General features: G+C 32.4%; 1 protein-coding gene across 1 annotated transcript in view; it reads left to right on the top strand.

Annotated features, from left to right (window-relative positions):
• The window catches only part of LOC129231510 (3'-5' exoribonuclease 1-like), a 51746-nt gene extending 27839 nt beyond the window's left edge, over positions 1-23907 (top strand). Inside the window, exons 3-8 of the mRNA XM_054865843.1 lie at positions 3523-3757; positions 5674-5757; positions 11480-11583; positions 14837-14966; positions 18961-19115; positions 22625-23907. Coding sequence (XP_054721818.1) covers positions 3523-3757; positions 5674-5757; positions 11480-11583; positions 14837-14966; positions 18961-19115; positions 22625-22844 — 928 coding nt within the window. The 3' untranslated portion in view covers positions 22845-23907. The remainder of the gene's footprint in view (positions 1-3522; positions 3758-5673; positions 5758-11479; positions 11584-14836; positions 14967-18960; positions 19116-22624) is intronic.
• The last annotated feature ends 14 nt before the right edge of the window (positions 23908-23921 follow it).

The following is a 23921-nucleotide window of genomic DNA, read 5'->3' on the forward strand; positions in this document are numbered from 1 at the left end:
GGGGGGGGGCAGTTTTTTCCAATTTTGGAACCAAAATTGGAAATTCTAAAAAAAGCAGAAACGTCAAAATTTTCAGTGCATAATTACTTGTTTTACTTTATACGTCTGTTTACGAAACATTATTTAGCACAAGCAGTAACTTTTAGTTTATGTATTCATTGTTTAGATATTAGTAAATCGATTGTTTTACTGGAAAACAAGCCATACTTGTTCAATGAAATTATTACCAAGTGCTTGTGAATCTCAAAATATTTTGGGATTAATAATGTAAGTGTAATTCATGTCTAAGTGTTTCTTCAGGGAAAGTTATTGTGTACAAAATTCATCAAAATCTTAATAAAAACGTGAGTTAAGTTACGAGATTTACATCAATTACCACTCACCTGCTCTCAAAATCAACCCCAGCAAAATTTTGTTACATTTCTCTCTCTTTTTTTTTCACTCTTTTGCTGCTGCTAAAAATCCTATAACTTTTAGTTGTTGTTTTTTTCTTCAGTTTTTTAAATTTATTTTTATTTGCTTTTTTTTTTTTTTTTTTTTTTTTGCCCCTCCCTGGGACTTTTCAGTCCCATTCGCAGCCTCTGGGATGAAAAGTTTTAAGAGTGCTATTGATCTTCATTTGGGATTGATAAACCATCTAATACCAGCCTAGCTATCAGAGAGCCTGTTACTGATTTCACTTTTGTGTTTAAATTTGACCCAAAGGGTTTTTTTTTTTTTAAATATAAATCATTCTTGTTTAAAAATTAAAAGTGTTTCGTTTGTTGTTAATTTTTTGTTTGCATCATATATATTCTGCATTACCAGTGCATAATGACCTAAACTCACAAGGTTCAACTATGAGGCTACTGTGAGCATCACCAAGGCTGTTGGTGCTCATCACATAATAATATATTCTGATGTATCCCACTAACTTTAAATAAATAAAGTTATTTTTGTGTGCTTTAAAATAGTCTAAAAAGAAGAAAGTAAAAGAATTTGTATGATTCTTTATTTGCAAATTCAGGTGAAAAATTTGCTTGTCATGTAAATTTTAAGAAAGAATTAAATGTCAAATATATATTTCTTTGTTATTTATTTCATTATGTTGTGCTTTTTTTTTTTACTAAATTCATATAAGAATTTATTTTATTATTTAGAGATAGTATAAGTATATGGTGTGAAGATGGAGCTTTTACTGTATACATTAAGTTAGTAATGAAACAGCATGGAATTTTGCACAATTGAGGCAGTGAGAAGCAAAGGGATGTAAGTGGAAAAATTTAAAATTTGGAGATAACCAGTACACATGTTGGGTGAACCTCTCCTCTGTCTTGGGTAGAGATGTAAAATTTCCGGAAATTTTGAAGTAGTGGAAAAAATTGGTCTTTTCCGGGGAAAAATTGATTTTTTTAAAAAAATAAAAATAGGGTTTTTCTTAATAGATCTGTGTTTCTTGTAATATATAAAGGGTTAAGCATTAAAAATTTAAGTAATCCACACATCTTCTTTTTCTGCTTGACACATAAAGGTAAGTTTAACTAGAAGAAAAAAAAAACCTTTTTGTTTCATCATTGAGAGCTTTCTTGGTCAAACACCAGAAATAAGTCAAGTCGTCGTTCAACCAATAATATTGAGTAAGGTGTGTCTAATCATAACAATTACATTTTCTATTTTAGATTGCCTTTGAAACTTGAAATAATAATTGTAATTTTTGACATTCAAACATGATTAATATTGTTTAAAAAAAAGTATTATTTCCCATCCTGACAATGTAACTTGTAACAATGTGTCTGAAAATGAAAAATATTGAGTTTTGATTTTTTCCACTCCAGCCTAAGTTCAAATCAAAACTAAACTGGTTTTTCTTCTTCTTTCAACCGAAACCCCAAACCAAAACTGCATAATGGTTTCTAAAGCTGAACCAAAACTTGAACCGGAGTTTCAGTTTATTCATACGGCCGTGCCAAGCGCAGTAGTAAAAGCAGTCATATTTTCACTTTTGAACAAAACTGAGTTATTTTAACCAAGTTTTTCTCTTTCGTATTTTACTTAATAAATAAAAGGTTTTAGGGTCATTTGATCAGGAACTATTTTTTAAAAAAATTCTAAGAAAAAGATGCATGAATCAAATAAATGGAAGAGCCAAACTTAAAAACACTTGAGCTCAACTGTAGATTCCACTTTTGTCCTTGTCACGACAGTATACAGGGTGCGGCAAAAAAAAAAGAAAAAATTCGGACAAAGGTTGCATCATCGAATGAAAGTAAAGTAATTTCATTTTCATGAATGACATATTTATTTTTGTCTCTCACTTTATTAGAAACTAATTCACAATATATCTCCTAGTTTATGTATTGTTTTTCGATTTTCTTACAATTTTAAACAAGAGACCTGCTACTTTAAAGTTGTTTAACCGTGCAGCATGACAGTTTGTTGCTTGCTGTGCCCTGTCAAACAGTATTTGATGCTGTATGCCGCTTCGAGTGGCTTAAAAATGATAGTCGATGTCCAGAAAGTGTACAAAAACAAACAGTGAACATTTCAGTTTATTGTCAGGTCATCCAAAAGTGAGTTTAATGAAATCCTTGGGTTTCCACGAGAGGAGTAGTTCGTAAAATAGGATTTTGTGACTGATAAGTGCAATTAAGGGCAAAAACAGCTCAAACAGAAGTTTTACGAGTTCCAAAACGTTCAGGCATTTGTATGACTCCGAAAATGCCAGAAACATTTGAGACGGGCTGTGGGTCCACGCTGAAAGAGGGGGGGGATACCTTTCATTGATTTACCGTTCAACCAGCTCATAACCCCCAGAACAATAGGATTTGCTCTGTAGACACTCCAAGAACCTTAGAAAGTGTTAAACGTCACCAAAATCCAAAGTCAGGCTTTGTCTATGATGGAATCAGTACAAGCGACAAAATATCTGTTTTTTTGTGTATGGGGACCGTAAAATGAATCAAAAAGTGTACCAGAACAACATTTTAGAAGTTGTACTTCTGCGGACCTAAGAGCACTTCAGCACAGCAATGTAGACTGGACATTTCCACTTGACTTCACACCAGTTCATACAGCCAAAGAGACAAGAGCGGTGTAGACATTAAGAAATAAATATTGCGGGACATTTTTAGATGAAATACTGCAATGTACAAGAAAAACTGAAAAAATCGAATTTTGATTAATTTTACGAAAATGTATGGCTCATTCGCGAACTGAAAACTTTAAAGAAATGTAGTTAATCATAAAAACATGTGTAAAGAGTGTTAAAAGGAAGTCTTTGTATGGTATTAGAACAAGAATTTTAAACATTGTATTTTCATAAAAAATTTTGGAAATTGACCATTTTTTACTTTTTTTTTTCAAATTTTGTAGCTTGTTTCCCGGTTGCTAAACCTTAATATTTTTTCAAAAATAATATTAAAAATAAATGATAATTTTTGATCTTACCATGTTTGCAATATCTGTATGATGAAAAATATTCGTAACACATGATTGAAATTAAGATGTTTACTTACTATTATGTTTACTTTGCTTCATTTTTAGGCAGAATTCAACCAAGAATGGTTTAAGCTCTCATCTTTTGATGTTATGTAAAAATAATGATAAAGCAGCCGAATATGTGTTAAACAGAAGAATGCCAAAGCAGTGTAGTTATGACTTTATTTGTGTGGTTGATTTTGAAGCAACATGTGTTGAACAAACAATAAGTACTGATTTTTACCCTCATGAAATCATAGAGTTCCCTGCTGTTCTTATTGATGTTAAGCAATTGCAAATAGTAAGTATTTCTGGAACAGAAATTATTTCTTTTTTAATATTTCAGAAAATTTATTTTTTGCAAATTTTTCTTCCAGTCTTCTTATATTCATGCATATTTTTTCTCTTTGGTTTTTGTTTTCTTTCTTTTTTTGAATAATGTTTATAGGCCTAATATATGAAAGATATTTAGTTAATTTTATTGTCTCAGAATGAAAAATAAACTACTAATAATAAAGATCAAAACTGCTGCATTGCTGTGACTAATTGTGTTGTTGTTGTTGTTGTGTCCAATCCTTCAGGATCTAGCGACAGCTAGATCAAATCCATAATTCCATGCACCCTCGCAAAGTCGAGCACCAGGAGTGGGTTGTCGCGGACATCCTCAAGAGTGAGCCCCAAGCAATCCAGTAGGTGTTGCGGGGAGGCCGGCAGCAGATGGCACTTGAGACACGTTGGGAAGACTTTACGGCCGGATTCAAATGACATGCATTTCAGGTGCCCACTGAAGAGTCTTGAGATGGCCGTTTGGTCCTGTCTGTCGGCCTTGAAACGTAATGCACCTCCTGGTTTTGGTCTACTGTACCAAGAATGAGCTGGAGGGGCTAGCCAGACATGCCGGTCTCTATTTTTCACCGCAGAGAAGATTTCTTCAAAGGTTAGGTCGTAATCAGTCGTGGCCATCTCAGAGCAGCCTCTTTTTGCCAAAGCATCCGCGGTTTCATTTCCCGGAATGTTGACGTGGGAGGGGATCCACTGAAGGTGGACGTCTCTTCGCTTTGAAATAGTTTTAAGCATATTGATGATTTGAATGCTTACTAGGTCATTTACTTGGTTCCAGTCCTGTAGATGTTGAATTGAGCTACGGCTGTCTGTAAGAATCCAGATGTCACTACAGTCTGTGGAGTGGAGAATTTGATTTAAACCCTCCTTAATAGCTATTAATTCGCTCTTAAAGACCGAGCAGTGGTCTGGGTTGCGTCGAGAGAGACGTACAGAAGGATTCTCAATATATATACCACTCCCAGTATGATTTGACTCGTCTTTACTCCCATCTGTATAAATAAGAGTAGCGTAACTCGGGATACTATTTATGACCTCCAGAGCCAGTTGTTGTAGATATTCAGGGACATCAGAGTTTTTGTTGGTTTGAGACGGTAGTTCAGAGTGGAAGTGAACTCCAAGGAGTCCCTCAGTCGGACTAACACAGGGTGTTAGAGATGAGTACTCCACTGAATGGGATATAATATCCAGTTTGTCGGCCAGACCAAGTGGGCTATTCCTTTTGAGTCTCTGGTTGCTACTCCAGCTGGACAGATATTCAGATGTACGGTTCTGATTTTCATAGCTTTTTAGTTTGTTGAAGTATTTCACCAGTTTCGAGTTTCTAACGAGGCCAAGGGGAGGGAGATCAGCCTCATAAAGCACTATATCATTTGGGCAACTGTTTCTTAGGCCTGTTATGATGCGAGCCGCACTCAATTGCACTCTCTCCAACTGGAGAAGGTTAGATGCCGAGGCGCAGAAGTATACCGGGAATCCATACTCAAGGATAGGCCTGATTAGTGCAATGTATGTTGATCTGAGTGTTTTGGCGTCAGCACCCCAGTCTCTGCCAGAGATGTACTTAAGGATATTCAGTCTCTTACGGCTCTTGATCACCAGATTTGAGATGTGTCCGTTGCTCGTAATCTCCTGATCTAAAACAAAGCCCAAGTACTTTGGATGTTTAACATATGAAAGAGGTTGATCTTGAAAGAGGACTTGGGGGTGGTACGAGTACAGGTGTTTATTGGTGGTAAAAAGTCCAACATATGATTTAGTGACTAATTGTGTGCCAACTAATGATTTTAGTTTATTTAGTACTAAAAATCGTTTTTAACTGTTTTTATAAATATGTTATTGATTACCTTGCATTAAATAAATTATATTTTATAGGTAGATAGCTTTCATTCATATGTTAAACCTGTAATAAATCCTATACTCTCGGATTTTTGCAAGGAGTTTACTGGAATTTCTCAAGTTAGTATAATTTTTATATGCATATGATTAAACTTCTACAACCATAAATATATACCATACTCAAGTCTATTAAATATTAAAGTAACTTTTACCTAATTCAGAGTTGCCATGCCACAGGGAAACCTGAAAAAACATGGAACGCACAGGGAATCCAAGAAAAAAAAGGAAAATCCAGGGAATTTTGTACTAAAAATCCTGGAAAGTGCAGGGATTTCTTTCTTTCTTTCTTTTTTTTTTTTTTTTTTTTCAAAAATTGGAGTTGCAAAAATCAATACCCAAATTTATAAACTGCAAAAATAAATACAAATTTTGAAATTGACCAACTAAATCAAGTATAATTATAATAAATAAGTAAAAAATGGTAATTTGACTTTAATTGTTTTTGTTTTTGTTCAAGTAAATTTTAAAATTTTTATCATAAGGGTAAAAACAGAGAGGTAACACAACCTGGAAATCTGGGAATACTCAGGGAAATTTTAATTTTGGGAAAAAATCAGGGAACTATCAGGGTAGTTTGAAAATATCTCAAAGTATCAGGGAAATTTTTATCTTTCAATCACCGAACCGCCAAACCTCTGAAGCTTCCATCTCAGAAATTTCTTTTCATTTGGACATTTTTGTTTTGCCAAACAAAACTTGCTAAACATTCTAAAGTTATTTTTAAGAACTGCTCCAAACCAACGCAGCTTTGAGATGGAACCCAACGAGGAATGATAAAAAGTTGCAAAATCAGATGTATTTATTTTCATTATTTTAATTTACTCAAAAGTTCTGATGACAAATGTGTCCATAATTATTACCATTTCAATTTTTTGTTTAATACAGTTGATGATCTGAATATTTTTGCATCTATTTAGAGTTGCATTTATTACTGTTATTATATGTTTGTTTTCATTTTCAATTACTATTAAGCTTATTAAAAGGCTTGTAAAATACAATTTGTTTATTTTCATGGAAACCTGAATTCAGAAATGTTTAATCGAAATTCTACGATTATTTTGTGTGTGAGTTTTCAAATGTCACTAGTTGAAAAAAAACAAAATATAATTTACAAAGCTTAGCCTTAAAAGTATTTTGAATGTTAATTCTTCTGTTTTCTCGTATTTTCTGTTATAAAAATCTGTTTTTCCTCCTATTTTCAAACTAAAATCTACTGTTTGTGTTTCTTGTGTGAAAAAACAACATATATGCTATATTAATGAGGCTCTATCTTTTAGATATGTGTGATAGTCACGATTGTAAAATCAGGACCATTTTTGGAGCTAAATCAGAAAGCTTTTTTTTTTCCAGGTCTTTGTTACCACCATGAAAAACTATTTGCTCTTTTAATTGACATGCATCTTTGATTTTATGCAATTTTGATTTAGAGAGCATAAGATTATTGTTCTCTTTAACTTTTTCATTTTTTATCTTTTAAGGTTCAAGTAATGAATGCTTGAGAGAAATCTATTATTTTTAATTAAAAGTAAATGTTAATATTCAGTCACAATGCTGTCATTTCAGTTTGAATGAATATTCTTTACTTCTTTTTACTTTTATGTTGTTTTACTTTTTTATTTTTTTTCGTGTGATGAAACTATCAGGATATTTATTCTTATACAAATATCAATATTTGCTCATTTGTAATGCTGCATATTAATACAGGGAAAACAGAAAAATATTTCCCTAAAATTCAGTGGCAACCCTGTTAATATTTCTTGATCCAAACCTAACTGCTCTACCAACAATCTAGTTTTTAATGATTAGTTTCAAGTTTTTAATGAAGTGAAAAACCAACTTAAATGAAGCAAATTCTTAAGAAAATACTTTATATAATTATTTCAAGGCTACAGTGGAGCCCTTTCATCAGTGCAAAATTCACCACACAGCAAGTGGTTTGTATTATTCCTTATACAGTTGACTCACGCTGCAAGGCAACTCAACTTGGTTAGAATGCAAGTGTTTCACGAGTAACGAATTTTGGAGCTAATGTGAATTCCTTGCCCGCAAAAAGAAAATTTTCGGAAGAGAATCGTTGGGCTTTAGTATTGCCTTTGTTATTGGCTTCTAAATATTAGCTTTGTGAATGAACTTTTTCTTTAGCATCATTAAAAGCAAAAGTTCCCCATATTGTACTAATCTAAACATCACTTTCTCAGTGTATGCAAATAACTACTCCATATCGTTCATTTATTAATTTTTTTTATTCTAATGAAGTTTGAAACATAATTTCACCTATCACTCTTTATGTAAAGTTTGTGAAATGGGAAGGAAAATAGAAAGTTTCTGACAATTAAAGAAAAAGTAGATATTTTCAATATGCTTCAACAACTGAAAAGTGTATCAAATATAATTACTGTACTGTACTATTATAGTGCTGCATTTTATTATTACTGCATACTAGATGTATGGTACTGTTTACTTTCATGCCTCTCTTCCATTGATTTTGTTCATCGTAACAGAATATAATGTTGAATAACAATGCCTTTTTTTTAAATACAATTGAAATTAATAGTTCTTTATGTAAAAGTGGTATTATAAAGTTAAGATATGGATTAAAACAGTTTGAGGGGTTTTTACACATGTCTATACTGATAGGGTATGTTTATTAAAAAAATCGTACACATAGCCTTTTCCACAATGCGAAATTTCTGCTTACATGACAGGTCTTGGAACACATCCTTCACTTAAGTTGAGACCTAACTGTATTTCTAGGTATCATATTTCCTTATGTCTTCAACATACTGTTTCTTGTTTTTGATGGTGTGAATTTTGCAAAACCAAAATGGCATACCTTTGTACCTAAGGATGGCTTATTTTTAGTCTTGTGCACAACGCAGCAATTTTTATTTACTTCTTATTTTAATCAAGCATTTATTAATTTGTTTGTTCAGTTCTAGAACCAAATCAACCAAATACAGACATCCCTCGTATAACACCGTACTTCTACAACACGGTATCAAATTTGCGATTATTATAACACGGTTTCAATATTGCATGGTACAGAATTTTAATTCATAACTACACAGTTTTGATGTAGCACGAATTTTAAAAGAAAGAATTCAGTTTTTATTCAATATACTCTTAAAAAATGTATGGCAACAACTATAATAAGTTTTTACTTTGTTTTTATGAAACTTTTGCGAAAAATTGTCTGTCTTGGGCTCAAAAGTTTGGTTTCCCCATATAACACTAACTTTTACTTTTAAATACATATGTACTTGATTTTTCTCATCAATGTTCTAAAAGCAAAAAGGTGAATATTATTTTGTTTCCAATTGCATCATAAGAAAATAACATTGGGATTAATGCATTCTTAAGTGCTTGCTTTATCATAGACAAAAAGGACTTATAGCTTTCAGGGTTATATGGGGCTTGATAGACAACATCCTTTTTTGGCCAGCGCATCGGCTTTTTCGTTGCGAGGTATGCCATACTGCAAGGAGATCCATTGTAAAATAATCATCTAATACTTTTTGCGCTACCCTCTCATTATAGATCTACTTAGCCTCACGGGCATAGAGCCAGGGTCTTGAGTACAGTTGTCAATGGCAGGAATTGCAGCTTGTGAATCCGAGAAAATTACGGCCTGTTCGGCAAGAAGAGGGCGAGCATCTAAATGAGCCAGAGCTACTCTAATTGCCTCAACTTCTCCATCAAATGCTGTATTGGCCATTCCCAGTGAAATACACTGGCCTCAAAAATTTAAGGTACAACACGTTTTTCAAAGCTCATCATTAAAAAAATGGCAGTAAGAATAAAATGCATAGTTTACATGAATGATAATAGCGATCTTTAAAACCATTTATAAAATATGATAGCTGCCATTTTTATTTTATCGAAAAGAACATATCATTATGAGTCAGAAAAAAAAATATGCAAGTATCAAGCTTTCGTGCTTTTGTGTTTAAGTTGTTTTAATCTTCATCTGTTGTTGGCAGTTTTGGTGACAATAGTCAATAGAGTTTAGAAAATGTCTCAGAGACGTCGTTTGCCTGATTCGTTAATGAGGCGGGCAGTTGGATGGATGGAAACGGGATTGTCTCAGACTAATGCTGCTAGACGTCTCAATGTGTCTCGTAGTGTTGTTCAGCGACTTTGGGATCAATACCAATCGGAAGATTCTGTGTCTAGAAGACCTGTTCCAGGTCCACCATGAGCTACAACACCTGTAGCAGACCTTTTTCTCATTCTTTCGACACGAAGAAGAAGAACCATTACTGTGCCACAGCTCGTTGCAGACCACTTTGTAGCATCAGAAAGCATTTCTGCTACTATGGTGTGAAATCGTCTTCATAATGCAGGTCTTTATGCAAGACGATAGTTGTGTGTGTTCCGCTCAACGGACCACAGTGACGTATCCGCTTATGCTGGGCAAGAGAACATGTTTCCTGGACCCAGCAGCAATGAGCTTCGGTGCTGTTCACAGACAAGTCGAGATCTACATTGAAGAGTGATTCAGGGCCTCTACTGATCTGGAGGGAACAGCACACTAGATACCATCAATTCAACACTGTTGAAAGACACAGATATAGGTAGTAGGGCAAGGATCTCACTCGGTGGTCACACTGACCTGCATTTGTTCCATGGAGGAACTCTGACTGGTCTGAGATATAGGGATGAGATCCTTGATGCATTTGTCCACCCATATGCTGGTGCTATTGGTAATGACTTCATTCTGGTGGACGATTATGACGACCTCACCGAGTTCGCGGATTGTTGAGTGTCTTGAAGATCACTGTTTAGAACGAATGGAATGGCCAGCTCGATCTCCAGACCTGAATCTGATAGAATATCTTCGGTACTATCTTGGCAGACAGGTTGCTGCTTTAAATCCTCCTCCAAGGTTGTTACATGAGCTGGAACAAGGCTTACTCTGTGTCTCGTCTTCGCTTCCTATTCCGGTGTCCGACAACTTAATAAACAACATGGAAAATCGATGCCGCCAATGCATTCAAGTTAGGGGGGGGGGGCACATTCCTTATTTGAACCCATTTTGGAATTGTTTATATGGCATTTTACTGCATAACTCTGTAATGTTCTGTTTTCTTCAAAAATGGACATTTCCGCAAAGATTGCTTTTTTTGTTATAAAGCGTTTTTGCAATACACTTATAAAGTTCTATGATGCATTCAATAAAAAAATATTTAATGCACATATCATCCAAATTTTTTGTTTCTAGATTCATTCATTTGCAAATTAGAAGCAAAAAACTGGTTGTACCTTAACTTTTTGAGGCCAGTGTATAATGCGCAAAATGTTCACAATGAATACCAGCTCCTGCTACCCCATCCATCTCAAGCATTGATCCAGCAGTAAATATGTGTAGCCATGCTTCAGGAGGGAACCGATTGTAAATAGTCTCCATTCCCGCGCTAAACAAAGTGGTTGTGCAGTCCTGGGAATTAGAAACAGGGCTCGAGATCTAGGTGATGTAATACAGGATGGTATGCAGAGATCACCCATCTCTTTTAATACAGCTTGAAGAAAGTCATCCTGAGTTGAAAATAATTTTTAAAACTGCAGTAAAAGGCAGAAAAAAAAATTGAAACTGTGAGACAAAAAAAGAGAAGGAACAAACAGTATTTTAAGTTTAAATGTAAATGAGAAAGTTGCTGAATATTTTGGGAAGTATTTGAACTATGACTTTGAAACATAAATTTGAATTTTGAATCTATATTTCCTACCCCAGTGCATATTTGTATGTGATATATAGTTCCATCAGTTTGTCTTGCTTTTACAGGTGACTGTAGATCAAGCAAAGAAGTTTGGAAAAGTTTTGAAACTTTTTCAAGATTGGCTTTTTGGTTCTGTAGGAAAAGGAAAGTTCATTATTTTAACTGATGGGTAGGTAGGTAAAGAAGTTTTAGTCAAAATACCTTTGATTGGAAAAGCTTTATTAACATAAACTCCAGGACATACTTGTTGCGTGTCATGCTTATTTCAAGTAAAAAATTAAAACTGCTTGTTTTCCTCTTTTTTAAATTTATTACTCATTAAATTACAATTTATCTTAAGTTTGTTATTAGATCTTTAATTTTTTAATGTAATGCATTAAAACTTTGTTTGTTAATTGTTCCAAAATGTTTCTTGTGCTCATAGGTTGGTTGCTATAGGCTTAACATATGCTTACCTGCATTATCTATGACTAAAACCAATATATTTCAGCCTGCTGATTGAAAACTGTCAGATATACCGTACATACTCGCGTATTAGTTGACCCCCCCCCCCCCCTACTTTAAGGAGGAATATCGGGAAAAAATGAAAACCCGCTTATAAGTCGAGCCCCTACTTTCTGAAAAAAATCGGGAAAGTTTTGCCACTAGTTTTGAATATAAACATTGTAAACAAAAGGAAAATGAAATGTGATAAACATTTTCTTGTTAAAGAACGTCCGATTATTATTCTTTTGCACAAAAAGGGTTCACTTCTGCGATCGCCATTTTTGTAATGGGTTCCATTCTGCTGTTACGATTTTCGTTACTTGTTGCTTGTATATTTAATAAATATCAATAAAATTCTATGCTGTAGCCATATTACATTATATTCAATTCGTGAATACGGTGATTCCTGCACTTTTCGCGTAGTCGGTCTTTTAACTGGAATTATTTAGTCTTTATTTCACAGTTAGACCATGTAAACTTATAGCAGAGTGTGTAAGTATTTACATCTAGCATCTGCTTAAAAGGGTTTTACTAAAACCGACAAAATGTTCATGTTTTCCAGTGGGTTTTTTTTTCCAAGAATTGTTCGGGAAAACTTTTCGGAAGTTCTGCCTGTGTATAAATCTACCCCCACTAACTTTAAACCTCTTTTTTTTAATAAATTTTTTGACTTTTACGGAATTATATGTATGGTGCAATCTTTTGAGCATAGTAGTATCAGTGGCATCACTATCAGGGAGAGCACAGTGGTCTAAAATCGTCAAAAGGCGCTTAAAACCCTATATCTATCGCAATAGTTATAGCAAAACTGGGATTTGGCACTCTACCACCCTTATGTGTAGAATTAAGGTAACGAAAGGTCGAAACTGTTTAATCAAAATTTAACTTACATTAGTGAACATGAAAACAGTCCACCCCCGCATTTTTGTTATTAAAATAATATCGAATTCTTTATCCGATCAAATACCATTGATACAGAGGGTATATGAACAAATTTTCTTTAAAAATACTTTAATTTTACCCGTTTACAAGCCGAACTATTAAGGGGTGATCAGATTTCAGTAATGTTTTCAATTTATATCTGTTTAGGTCCAGTAAATACAGAAATAGCATACATTTTCCAAAATAAATAAATAAATACTTAATGTGTTTTTTAGTATGTTCCAATTTTGGAACATTGGCGCTTTGCATGAAGTTGCTTTTTGATAAGCATTCTATATTCGGAAATGCAGGTCATATAGTTTCAATATTTTCTGATTGAATGAAGCCAGTTTTCATTCTTTTCCTTTTTTGTTTCCTAATGGTCCTAATTGTTCCTTTTTTTTCCCTGTTTTCATTCGTTTCTTTTATTTCCTGATAATCCTAGCTTTTTCTCTCATTTTCATGATAAATGTTCAGCAGTGTTTGTAAAAGAAAATTTCTACCCTTCCACATACATCAGTTGATGTAATCAGCTCTAAATCATTTTCTATATCTTCATATATCTTTTCCAGATAGCTTCTTCGTAAAAAATATTGCCTGGGTCATCTGGGGATAATTGGCATATTCTAGGTCTAAATGCGCTATCATTTATAAACAAATGCTGCTCATAAATGTCACTTTTTTTACCATTGTTGACCCACTCCCCATATTTGTCACACTTCAGCGTACCCCCCCCCCCTCCCATTCCTTTGTCACACATCATGCAATCTTTTATAAATGTAGAGAACTAAACTAGAAACGTCTTTGACATAGGATTGATACAAAATTTCTACAAGATTGTGACGTTTTATTTGAAGTCGCTATTTCTGAACTTCTCCGGCGAGAACACTGACTTGAATTCTCCAAAACAATACTTTATGTTCACAGGGGATTGAAAACATTAGTTTAAAAATCAAAGGTCACAATCTACCACTTTATTTCATTGTGACAAATAAAAAGCGTTTTTGAAATCCTGTTTTTTTTGCTCGCCGAGCTATTACTCCCAAGGTTGCAGGTGGTTGCAGCTAATTATTGTTGGGAATGTTTCTATACATGGTACCAAACCACCTAAGTATATAATCAACTTGACGTATTTTGACGCAAAATGTGTAGGAAGAATTAAATTTTAAATTCATATAAAAATATTAAAAAATTAAAATCAAGAAATTAAATGAAAAAAATGTACTCATTACATCCCAAATAGCTGAGAAAAGACCCTCAATCTTCCTGTTCAAAATATCATAATGGAAAAAAGAAACTGCTTCATTTTTTGCAAGCTAAGATTCGCCATACTTAATATTCTACAATATTCTAACGAGTGCTCGTAGGCATCTCAAGCCCTGAAACTCAAGAAATGACATGCTCAAGACATAATAAATAGATATTTACGGCCAAAAAGGCTGAATTAAATAATTGAAAAATCCGAGTTCTGAGCACTTTTCGACAATTTTGGACCACTATGGGGCGGTCCGCTCCAAGTGTTGCCATCTCGGGGGTGCCACCCTAAGTGGAATTGCAAATTTTTGAAAAATATGAATACTTGTATTCAGAAATTTTCCCACTGTTTTAAAATTATATTTACTCTATCAAACGCAGTTTCATCACCACAGGGAGAAGGGGGTGCTTGCATTGTGGGACACCCTTTAGAGGGGGCTGAAGTCTAATTGGATTTTAGAATTTAATTTTTTCATTTATAAAAATTAAAACCTTTTTTTTTTTCATTTGTAGGGGGGAGGGGCTGACACCCCAAATTACTGCCCCGGGTGTCACCCATGTTGGGTAGGCCACTAGTTTTTCACATAGTAAACATTCTTTTTTTTTTTTTTTTTGACTCATTGTTAAAGGTTTGATGTGTTCATTTCAAAAAGTAGGAAAAACTATAATTTTGTCAACTTTAATCATTCCTAATAATTTTGTGTGCAAAATTATTTATGAAATAGCTGTAATTTTTCTTTATTAATCTAACTCATTTTCAGGTCAGCTGACATAGAAAATTTTTTATCTACATCATGCATTGTGAACGATGTAAAGATTCCTTCCTATGCTAAAAAGTGGATTGATATGAAGGCTGTGTACAGGAATACATATATGCTTGAACGAGGTTCTGTAAGTTTAACAATGAATTATTTTTAACTACTTCTTGCTTCATGCTTGTTTCCAAAGAATTTGTCAGTGATTGTTCTTTTGAAAAGGTGTAAGTTATTCATTAACATGCAGTTAACTATTCAAAATATTTATATTATCTAGTTTTTCAAATTGCTTACCATAATTTCTGGCAGATAAGCCAAAACTTGTATATGTTTTAAAGTTGAAATTAAACATCTGTTGCGTATCTGCCAGGGCAGCATATCTGAAGAAGTCCCCCTCCCCCTTTCTTTCTTAGTATTTCTCATATTCATACAATCAAGCTGCAGTAGTGAAATTCATTCAAATGCTAGTAGAGCCAGGGGTCTGGCCAGAGGATCCCTTCACAAAAATCCGATCAACCAAAACGGACCGTTCACAAAATCCCGATCAACCAAAATGGACCCTTCACAAAATTCTGATAAACAAGTTCGGATCTTTCACAAATTGTTTATTGGAAGAGCAAATTTGAAAGCAAAATAGCGCATATTTCCATGTATAAAACCGATAATTTTTGGAACCTTTTTTGTAATCAAATTAGAGGAATTAGCTTATACAAAATCTGCTAATTTTGCAAAAAAAAATCGGCACTCTTGTGATGCTCCTGCAAGTGACAAATAATTGCCACTACCAAATGAATATAATGCTTGTTGTTTGTTTCTTGGAAAGAAATTAACAGCTGAAAAAAGTTTGGTCTTAAATGATTTTGTTTGTTTCTTTTATCACAGCTAATTAGCAGCGTTGGTAAGCACTTTTCTCCCCGCTCATGATTTAATAATATATATCTGCGAAATGTACTTAGAACTGCAAAGGGATAGTAAGGGTGGGGAAAAAATATGGTTGCTTCAGATAGGGTTACCAACTTCAAAAATATCACCACTTAGCGTCTGGTGTTGAACCTTTATAATGACTTGATTTGAAAATATTCTCATCATTTTACCAGCTTGTCAATATTTGCTTTTTTTAAGATGCGGTGAGATGTTTAACTGTTATTTTGGGAGAAAATTATATGGGTTTGGTTTTTCGATGCTAACAAGGATGATTAACTTTAAATAAACTGTTTTAATTACCGTTTTTTTCTTTAGATGTCTACATTTTGAAAAATACAATCTTTTAACATTCGATATGAGGTAACTTCGCTTTATTAGGATGCAGATAAATGAAAAGTGTCTTTATTTTTTTTAGAACACTCATTTCAAGTTTTTAAAGCAAAATTCCACTTTCTTTTATGAGTCAAAAATTAAAATTCTGAATTGAAGGTTTATTTACTTATTTATTCAGGGGTCGAAGTGGTCCTATATATCCTATATTTCCTATATTTTCAAAAAAAGTATGAAAATCGTCCTATATTTCCTATATTTTTGGAAAATGTCCTATATTTCCTATATTCCTGTTTTTTTATCCAATTTATTTCTTTAAAACAACAGTAAATAAACTATCTGACTTCGGATTTTTCGTCGAAAGTACGTGTGCAAACGAATTTCAAATTAAAAAACACAACTCACTAAATCCTGCAACAGGCACCTTCTCTCATTGGCCACAGCAATATGATGTCACTGTAGTGGGTGGAGTTTCGAGAACGAATTCTGAAGTTGGTTTTAGAATTTTGCATTTGGCAACAGCAGTTTGTTTTGTTTTCCAGCGTGGTTTTTTTGGTTTTGTTTTCATGTTTTTTTTTTTTTTTTTTTTTTTTTTTTTTTTTTTTTTTTTTTTTTGCGGGTATATTTTCGTATTCAGTGCATTTTCTGATCGGAATGTTATAATAGTCTTTTTGCAATCTTTTCTTTTCGTGGAATTTTAGAGAACAAAATATCTATGTTTGTGCTACAAAGCATTGGTTATTTCCTGTTAGTTCTCAATACAAAGACGGTTTTTATTTATTTATATAAGTTATGTTTGAGACACTTCTATCCCTGCAAAAATTGTGAGTTGCTGTGTTAATTATCAATAAATTTCACTTTGTTCTTTTTTTTTTTTTTGTCTACAAAGTACACTTTTTTCAAAAATTATTCTTTCAACTACAGGAAAGTCATTTCAGGTGTAAGTTATAATTTTTTTTAAGGTTTTTTTTTAAACAAAATCATTGATAAGAATAAATAAATAATATGTATGTATTATTTTATTTTTCATAGCGAAACTATTCATATAATGTGTCCTATATTTGTCCTATATTTTTTGTGGAAAATGTCCTATATGTGACAAGTCGATCACTTCTGCCCCTGATTTATTTATTTATTTATTTTATTTTATTTTATTTTATTTATTTTTTTTTTTTTTTTTTGCTTCAACTGTGTCCACAGATATTAACGAAATGTTTATAATAGGACTCTAAAATGCAATTTAAAAATATTTTTATCAAAAATGTTTCTTTTACAAGCTGTTTTTATACTTAACTGCCTTCACTTTGAGAATTGCGATCTCTTTGCATCCGCTATAGGAATCTGATTTTTTGAATATTTGATGTTTAGTACGCTTTGTTAAGAGGTAAACAAATAAAATCCCTTTTTGTTTTTGTTAAAATCACAGAATTTATAAGTTTTAAACGAAATTCTGTGCTTTCTAAGAGTGCCTTGAGTCAAAACGTTAAATGATGAACCCTTGTCTGAATTTTATTTTATTATATTTTTTTTGTTACAATTATTTTAAATACTATACAGAAATATTTCTAGTATAATTTAACATAATGTAGAATGGTAGTTAAATATTGATACTTGAGCGAGCGATGCGCCCCCTCCCCGCCAAATACTAGAAAAAGACTCCAGAATGATGTTCTCGACATACAAGAGGAAAACTCAACTTAAGCTGAAATGATGCAGTTTGCGCCATCTCTAAATTCTAAAATTTGCTTTTAGAAAAACAAAAAAAAAAATTGCAAAATTATTTGATTTTTCACAAAATTAATTCATTTTTCACAAAATTATTTTGATTTTTCACAAAAAAAACTGACCCTGTGAAAAATCCTGGACAGACCCCTGAGAGCACTCAAATTGCCATATTAAACAGGTTTTCTCTCAGCTCTTATTAAACTGCTTTGCACTAGGCACTTAAATAGGATTTCACCAGTTGTTCTTTCCAATGTTGCCAGATTCGTGATAGTACATACGTTTCACAAAGCTGAAAAATGAAGAAATCACTAACTTGTTTTTAATATTTTAATAGTGTTTATTGATAATGCAGCTTATAATAATTGTTTTGATGAATTTTTTAAAAAAAATGACACAATGATTTGAAAATTTTTCACCCAATCAAGTGTAAATGTGTGGCAACACTATTTTTTTCCATAACCATAGCATTTTCTGATCTTTTTACACAAGGTTTGCTCCACTTTCAGTACTCTATTAAATGTAGTCGCTTGTTAGTTTCATTCTTACTATTATAAATGATTGCATCCATATATATTGGGAGGGGGGGTGCGCACCATGGTTTGATAAGCTCCTCTGCGCCATAGACGATGGGGCGGCTTATCTGATGAACTTTTGTTTTCAATTTGTCAATAACTGTATATGTGGCATATACCATAGGGCGGCTTATCTATCCGAAATTGAGTATTTTTCATTATTTTTGTGACGAAGAACATTAATATATCACTTTTAAGTCTGAAATTAACTTTTATTTATTTATTTTTTTTTTATAAATTATTAAATGATAAGCAGTTGTGTGTGCTCTTTGCAGAAGAACTGAAATTTTTATTGAAAAAGAAAGACCCTTTAGCAGAATAGCTCTTTAAATATGATTGCTTTACAGAATACTTTTCAGATGCAATATTGTACTGATCATCCTGCATTTCCATATTGACAAACAACTTCTGAGTTTGAAAAGTGCGACATTGCGAATTTTATTATGTGCCAAGGAAATATTTTAGATGGGATATTAAATTCCTTTACTTAAGTTATATGTGTGTGTGTGTGTAAGATTGATTTTAATATATTAACTTTCAATTTCTTCTGATTAAAAGGTTCCTTTTTTTTAATTTTAGAAGCGTCTTGTAGATATATTGAAAAAATTAGGAATTGAATTTGAAGGACGTTTGCATTCAGGCATGGATGATGCTCAAAACATAGCAAAAATTGCAATTACAGCACTGAAAGATGGAGTAGAATTAAAGTTTACTAACAAGTTAAGGACCCAAAAGTAAGTTTTTCCTTTTCAATTCCAAGATACCGTTTTAAATCCTAATTGTTAAAACTGTCTTCAAACTCGACACACAGACCTGTCAATGAAAAAACCCAACAGAATATATGTGCCCATGTATAAAAATTATGTTTGGTTCCCCAAGTTACAGACTTTTATAAAAAATGGAAAAGGGATTTAATGAGATTGCAAATATAGCCTATTTGTAGCCCTTCAATGTATATATCTGTACGGGGAAGGTAAAGAGCACTTAAGTCACAAGAGCGAAATATGCCAGAAGATGAGTTTAAAGTTTTTATTTTGTAATAATTTGATTCCCTGGATTGTCGTTTAAGAACTCATAACATAAATATTTGCTGATGAAAATCATAGTATAAAAAGTTGAGTATGTTGGTGCTCAAATCTCAATTCAAATTAAATACATAGTGCACTAAACTTTACCTCCAGGTACAGATATAATGTTTGTCGCATATCAACAAGGTATTTGCAATATTTATGCCCACAACTGTAACCCATTAGAAACAGCTGTTTTGACAATAAAATTACGAAGTACGAGCTTTTGAATTATTTTTGTTCAAAAATTATGGCATCCTAAAATCTAGGATGAATGCTCTCCTCTGCAATTCCTCAAGAGTTAATATTCATGATACACAAAAGCTACTGGGTTCAAATTTACAAAAGCACCAGAACATAAGAACTGCTAAATGAAAGTTGAGCTCCCAAGATTTCAAGCCGCCAGTGTGATAAAATTTTCTGCAACCTGACCCTAAACATGACATTTATTTTTTTTTTATATATATGGCACTGGTTAAAAATATCCTTTGCTGAAGTTTCTAAACATTCTCCTCTCCTGCATATAAGTGAAATGTTCACTCCATTTTAAAATGTATTGAATTCTTAAATGTTGATAATGTTTTAAATTATAAGCTTACTTTTAGTTCTAGTAAAAATTGCCGAAAAGAATTGCCCTAATTTTCAACCTTTCAGCGTAAAATAGGCAAACTGAACCATGTGTTTTTTTTACCCTTTGCACTTGATTTTCTTTTATTGTATACTACCATTACTCTTTTTTAAGATAAATTTTAGGGTTTATGTCTCTGCATTCTAGTGCATAGGGATACTTGCGTTGTCCTGCTCCAACCGTCGAGCTGAAATTGCCCCAAATTTATAGAAATACAGTACTTGTCCGAAGGCGGGAAAAGGGGCAATGCTTATCCTCCCTCCAGAAGAAAAAGACATTTATAAAAAGTGGGCATAACTCTAGAGAAAAAACTTGTAACACATAAATCTATGTTTTGCCGAAATCAAAATTAATTCACATGTAAAAATGATTGATACTCGTCAAATAAGGTATACAGGTCGCTTATATGTAACTTTAAACCACTAAAAAAGTACATAAAACTTACTGAATACATTAAAAAATATTTAAAGCATTTAATTGGCAAAGAACCATCAGATAAATATTGCTCTAGCCCTATTCATTCTTTCTACCTTAGCAACGCTTAGTTGGAAACTTCCCTGCATTTCTGGAAACCCTTGACGTCATCACTAAACCTGTGTATACTTTAAATTAATAGCCTGTTGCAATGTTGTACTGGAAAAGTGAAACTCAATGTTCCGAAAACAAATCTATGCAGTCAAGGATCTATTTCTGTCCATTTTTTATTTCTTTTTTGTTTTTTCCTTTTCTCCTCTCAATTAGAGTGCATTGATTTCTAAGAGGGATTTTTTCTCTTGTCCTTCCTTCACTCACATCTGTGCTGGCAGCTACAATTGGCTATTGAGAACATGGTTTACTGCACTAGCACAGCCAGAATGACCTTCTGAAGGGGTTATAACCAGAATAGGGAAAATTTTAATTGCATGAACAATTTAAGATTAACAATTGATTAATTGGTAAATGTAACCACAACAAATAACAATTGATCAATTATAATTGGAAAATTACAATTAACGACTAATTAATTGTTAATTGTAGTTTACTACAGTTAAGAATTAATTAATTGTCAATTGTTTTGTGAATTTTAATTAAAACTAACTCTTAAAAAAATTAGTGGTTTTTACCTGGGACATGAACCCTGGATGGGCACAATATTATTATCTATTTAAATACACATGTTAGCAACTAATAAAAGATCAATGTTCAACAGTAACTTTATTACGAGCAATAAATTATTTACTGCAGCATATGACTTTTCTCAAAACATCTTATGAATCTGGCGAAATTTCCTCAGAAAAGGTATATTTCAATTAAAAATTCAAACACTTTTTTTACTAATAAAAGTCTAAATAACATCTGAGAGAAATTTCAGAAATGTATCTTAATTAGGCATATGATTTAAAAAAAGTAATAAGTAGAACAGAGCGGTCTCTGAGACCTCACGTTCCCTGTTATGTCCTTTTCTCTCACCTCCCCTGTTATGGATTAAACTAAAACAATGATTTACACAAACTTAAAACACTTAAAACACAAACATTTACGTGTGGAAAAAGCTTGCCTAGACGAGACTAGTTTACGCGGCGAGCAAGCAATGAGCAATGAACGAAAATATGAAATTGAATGATACTCTTGACTCTAAACCCTGCACTGTACCTATTGATACATAAAATTAATTGTTAGTTTCAATTGTTTCATAAAACAGTTTTTAACTCTTTTAATCAATTAACAAGGCAATTGAAAAAATAATTGGTTAATGCCCAACACTGGTCATAACTGACGTTACACGTGTGTCAACTATCGTATTGGGACTAGTAATAAAGTTGAAACCAAGGGCTCTGGGTGTGGTTGTCTCCCACTCGCTGTTCTATTTGTTTATGGTGTTTTTGTTGGTATCACATCTCTGGAAAATGGAGAAGTTGAAGAAGAAATGAAAAAGTTTATGAAATTTATGTATTTAGCTATTTAAAATTTACTTCTGTCACCACTATTTAACATAATTTTAATGTAACACTGGATATAAAGCACATAATACACTCATATATATGTCCAGAGATATTTTCAACGCCCCTAAAAGTTTGCGTCAAACATTGAAAATTGAAAATACGCCTTAAAATTTAGTCAAGCACATTTTCTTGCTTTGCATGAGATTTAAAAAGAATCATTACATTATGGAAAATTGGGGGGTGGAGGGATTTTTAAAATATGGCATTTGATTTTTTTTTTTAATTCAAAATGTCAAAAAAAAATGTAAAACTATTTTCTTTTCATCCCATCTTCCATCTCATCCTTAGAAAGTGATTTTTTTCAGGCAATTTTTCACTTTTATGGTCTCTTCTGGTTTTGTATGATTAACTCCCTTTTAAAATGAATTTTATTCCTTTCGAAAAATGACAAGGAATATTTTCATGCAGTATAAAAAAAGACTAGCAATATTTCTGTAGAAATATATGTTCTTTTTTTTTTTTGCTTTAATCTTGCTTTTGAATCAAAGTTAGCAGTGTGTACACTGCAAAGTATGCAATATTTCCTTAGAATTCCTATAGTTTTGTCCTAAACATTAACATTTCAGATACAAGCAATTAAAGCAGAACATTTTGGGTTACATGAAGAAAAATGCATCTGCGGGTGATCCAGTAATGTTAATGCTGCAAGAGGAGCATGAAGAGAATGAAAAAGTAAAAAAGCAAAAAACAGAAGACAATGTGACTGTGTGTCATCATTCAATGGACATTGACCCAGATATAGAAGACACAGAAGCCGTATTATCAAGCTTTAAAAGGAAGAGATAGTACACTGTACAGCACTTATCAAAATTACTAAAAATGTCTGATAGGAAATCCACTTATTTCATTTCATCACAATTTCTCAAAAAGAGAGGAATTTTTTTAAGTTATACTCTTCCTGGACTTTAAATTTGCACACTGAGACATAATTTTAATTATTCATGCATGTAATTATTCCATTAATTGGCAGGATTCTGCGAATATCAATCTCCAGATTTATGAAATTACATATTTTTCTTTTTGGCGAAAAAAAAAACACCAATTATCGACAAAAACTCCATGCTTCAAAAAATAAATTGAGTTTTTGCTCAGTATGCTTTATATTGTCAGTTCTTTAAGAAATAAGTAATATAGATAACTAATAACATATGTTTAGAAGTTGCTTTTCATAACTGCTCAAAAATAACATCAACCTACTTTTTCATGTGTAAGCAAAAGAGCACATGTGTTGTTTTCAATTCACAATCTTTCTGCATCTTTTTGTTTCAACAACTTTTTTAAGTTTTCTTACAAAATAAATTATATTTCTTGTTATTTTCATGTAAATTGTCATTTCAAAATATAAATGCTCCATATGTCCCATAAAGGTTAGTATATCCAATTAAACTAGCAGTAATTTAAAAAAAAAAAAAAAAAAAATTGAAATCTTGAATTCAAACCATGTTTAAGCATTTCTAAATTAGGAATCTGATGATTAAAAAACTGATTCTTTTAAAACATGTTTGTTTTCCCAGAGTAGAAAAATTTATAAAATCAAAGCTTTTTCTACTTCTTAAGCAAAAAAAAAAAACTTTTCGCCCTTTTTTTCTGAAGTAATCACATATATGTTATTAAAATTGTTAGGAATTAAGAGTGTAATTAGTGTTTTCAGTGTGAAAAATCATGTTGTATGTAATGGCAAGAGCTTATTAATTAGTGAAATCAAAACATTCAACTTGATTTGCATGTTTTCATGAATCAATTGCTTTAATATGATTAAGAACACGAAAACTAGAATTCTACTCAGAATGAAAAAAATTCTGTAAGTTGTTTTTACTTGTTTATTTTAACTCAAATGTAATAAATGTATTTTTGCATAAAGTT

The sequence above is a fragment of the Uloborus diversus genome, chromosome 10, assembly GCF_026930045.1.
Source record: "Uloborus diversus isolate 005 chromosome 10, Udiv.v.3.1, whole genome shotgun sequence".
Classification (NCBI taxonomy): domain Eukaryota; kingdom Metazoa; phylum Arthropoda; class Arachnida; order Araneae; family Uloboridae; genus Uloborus; species Uloborus diversus.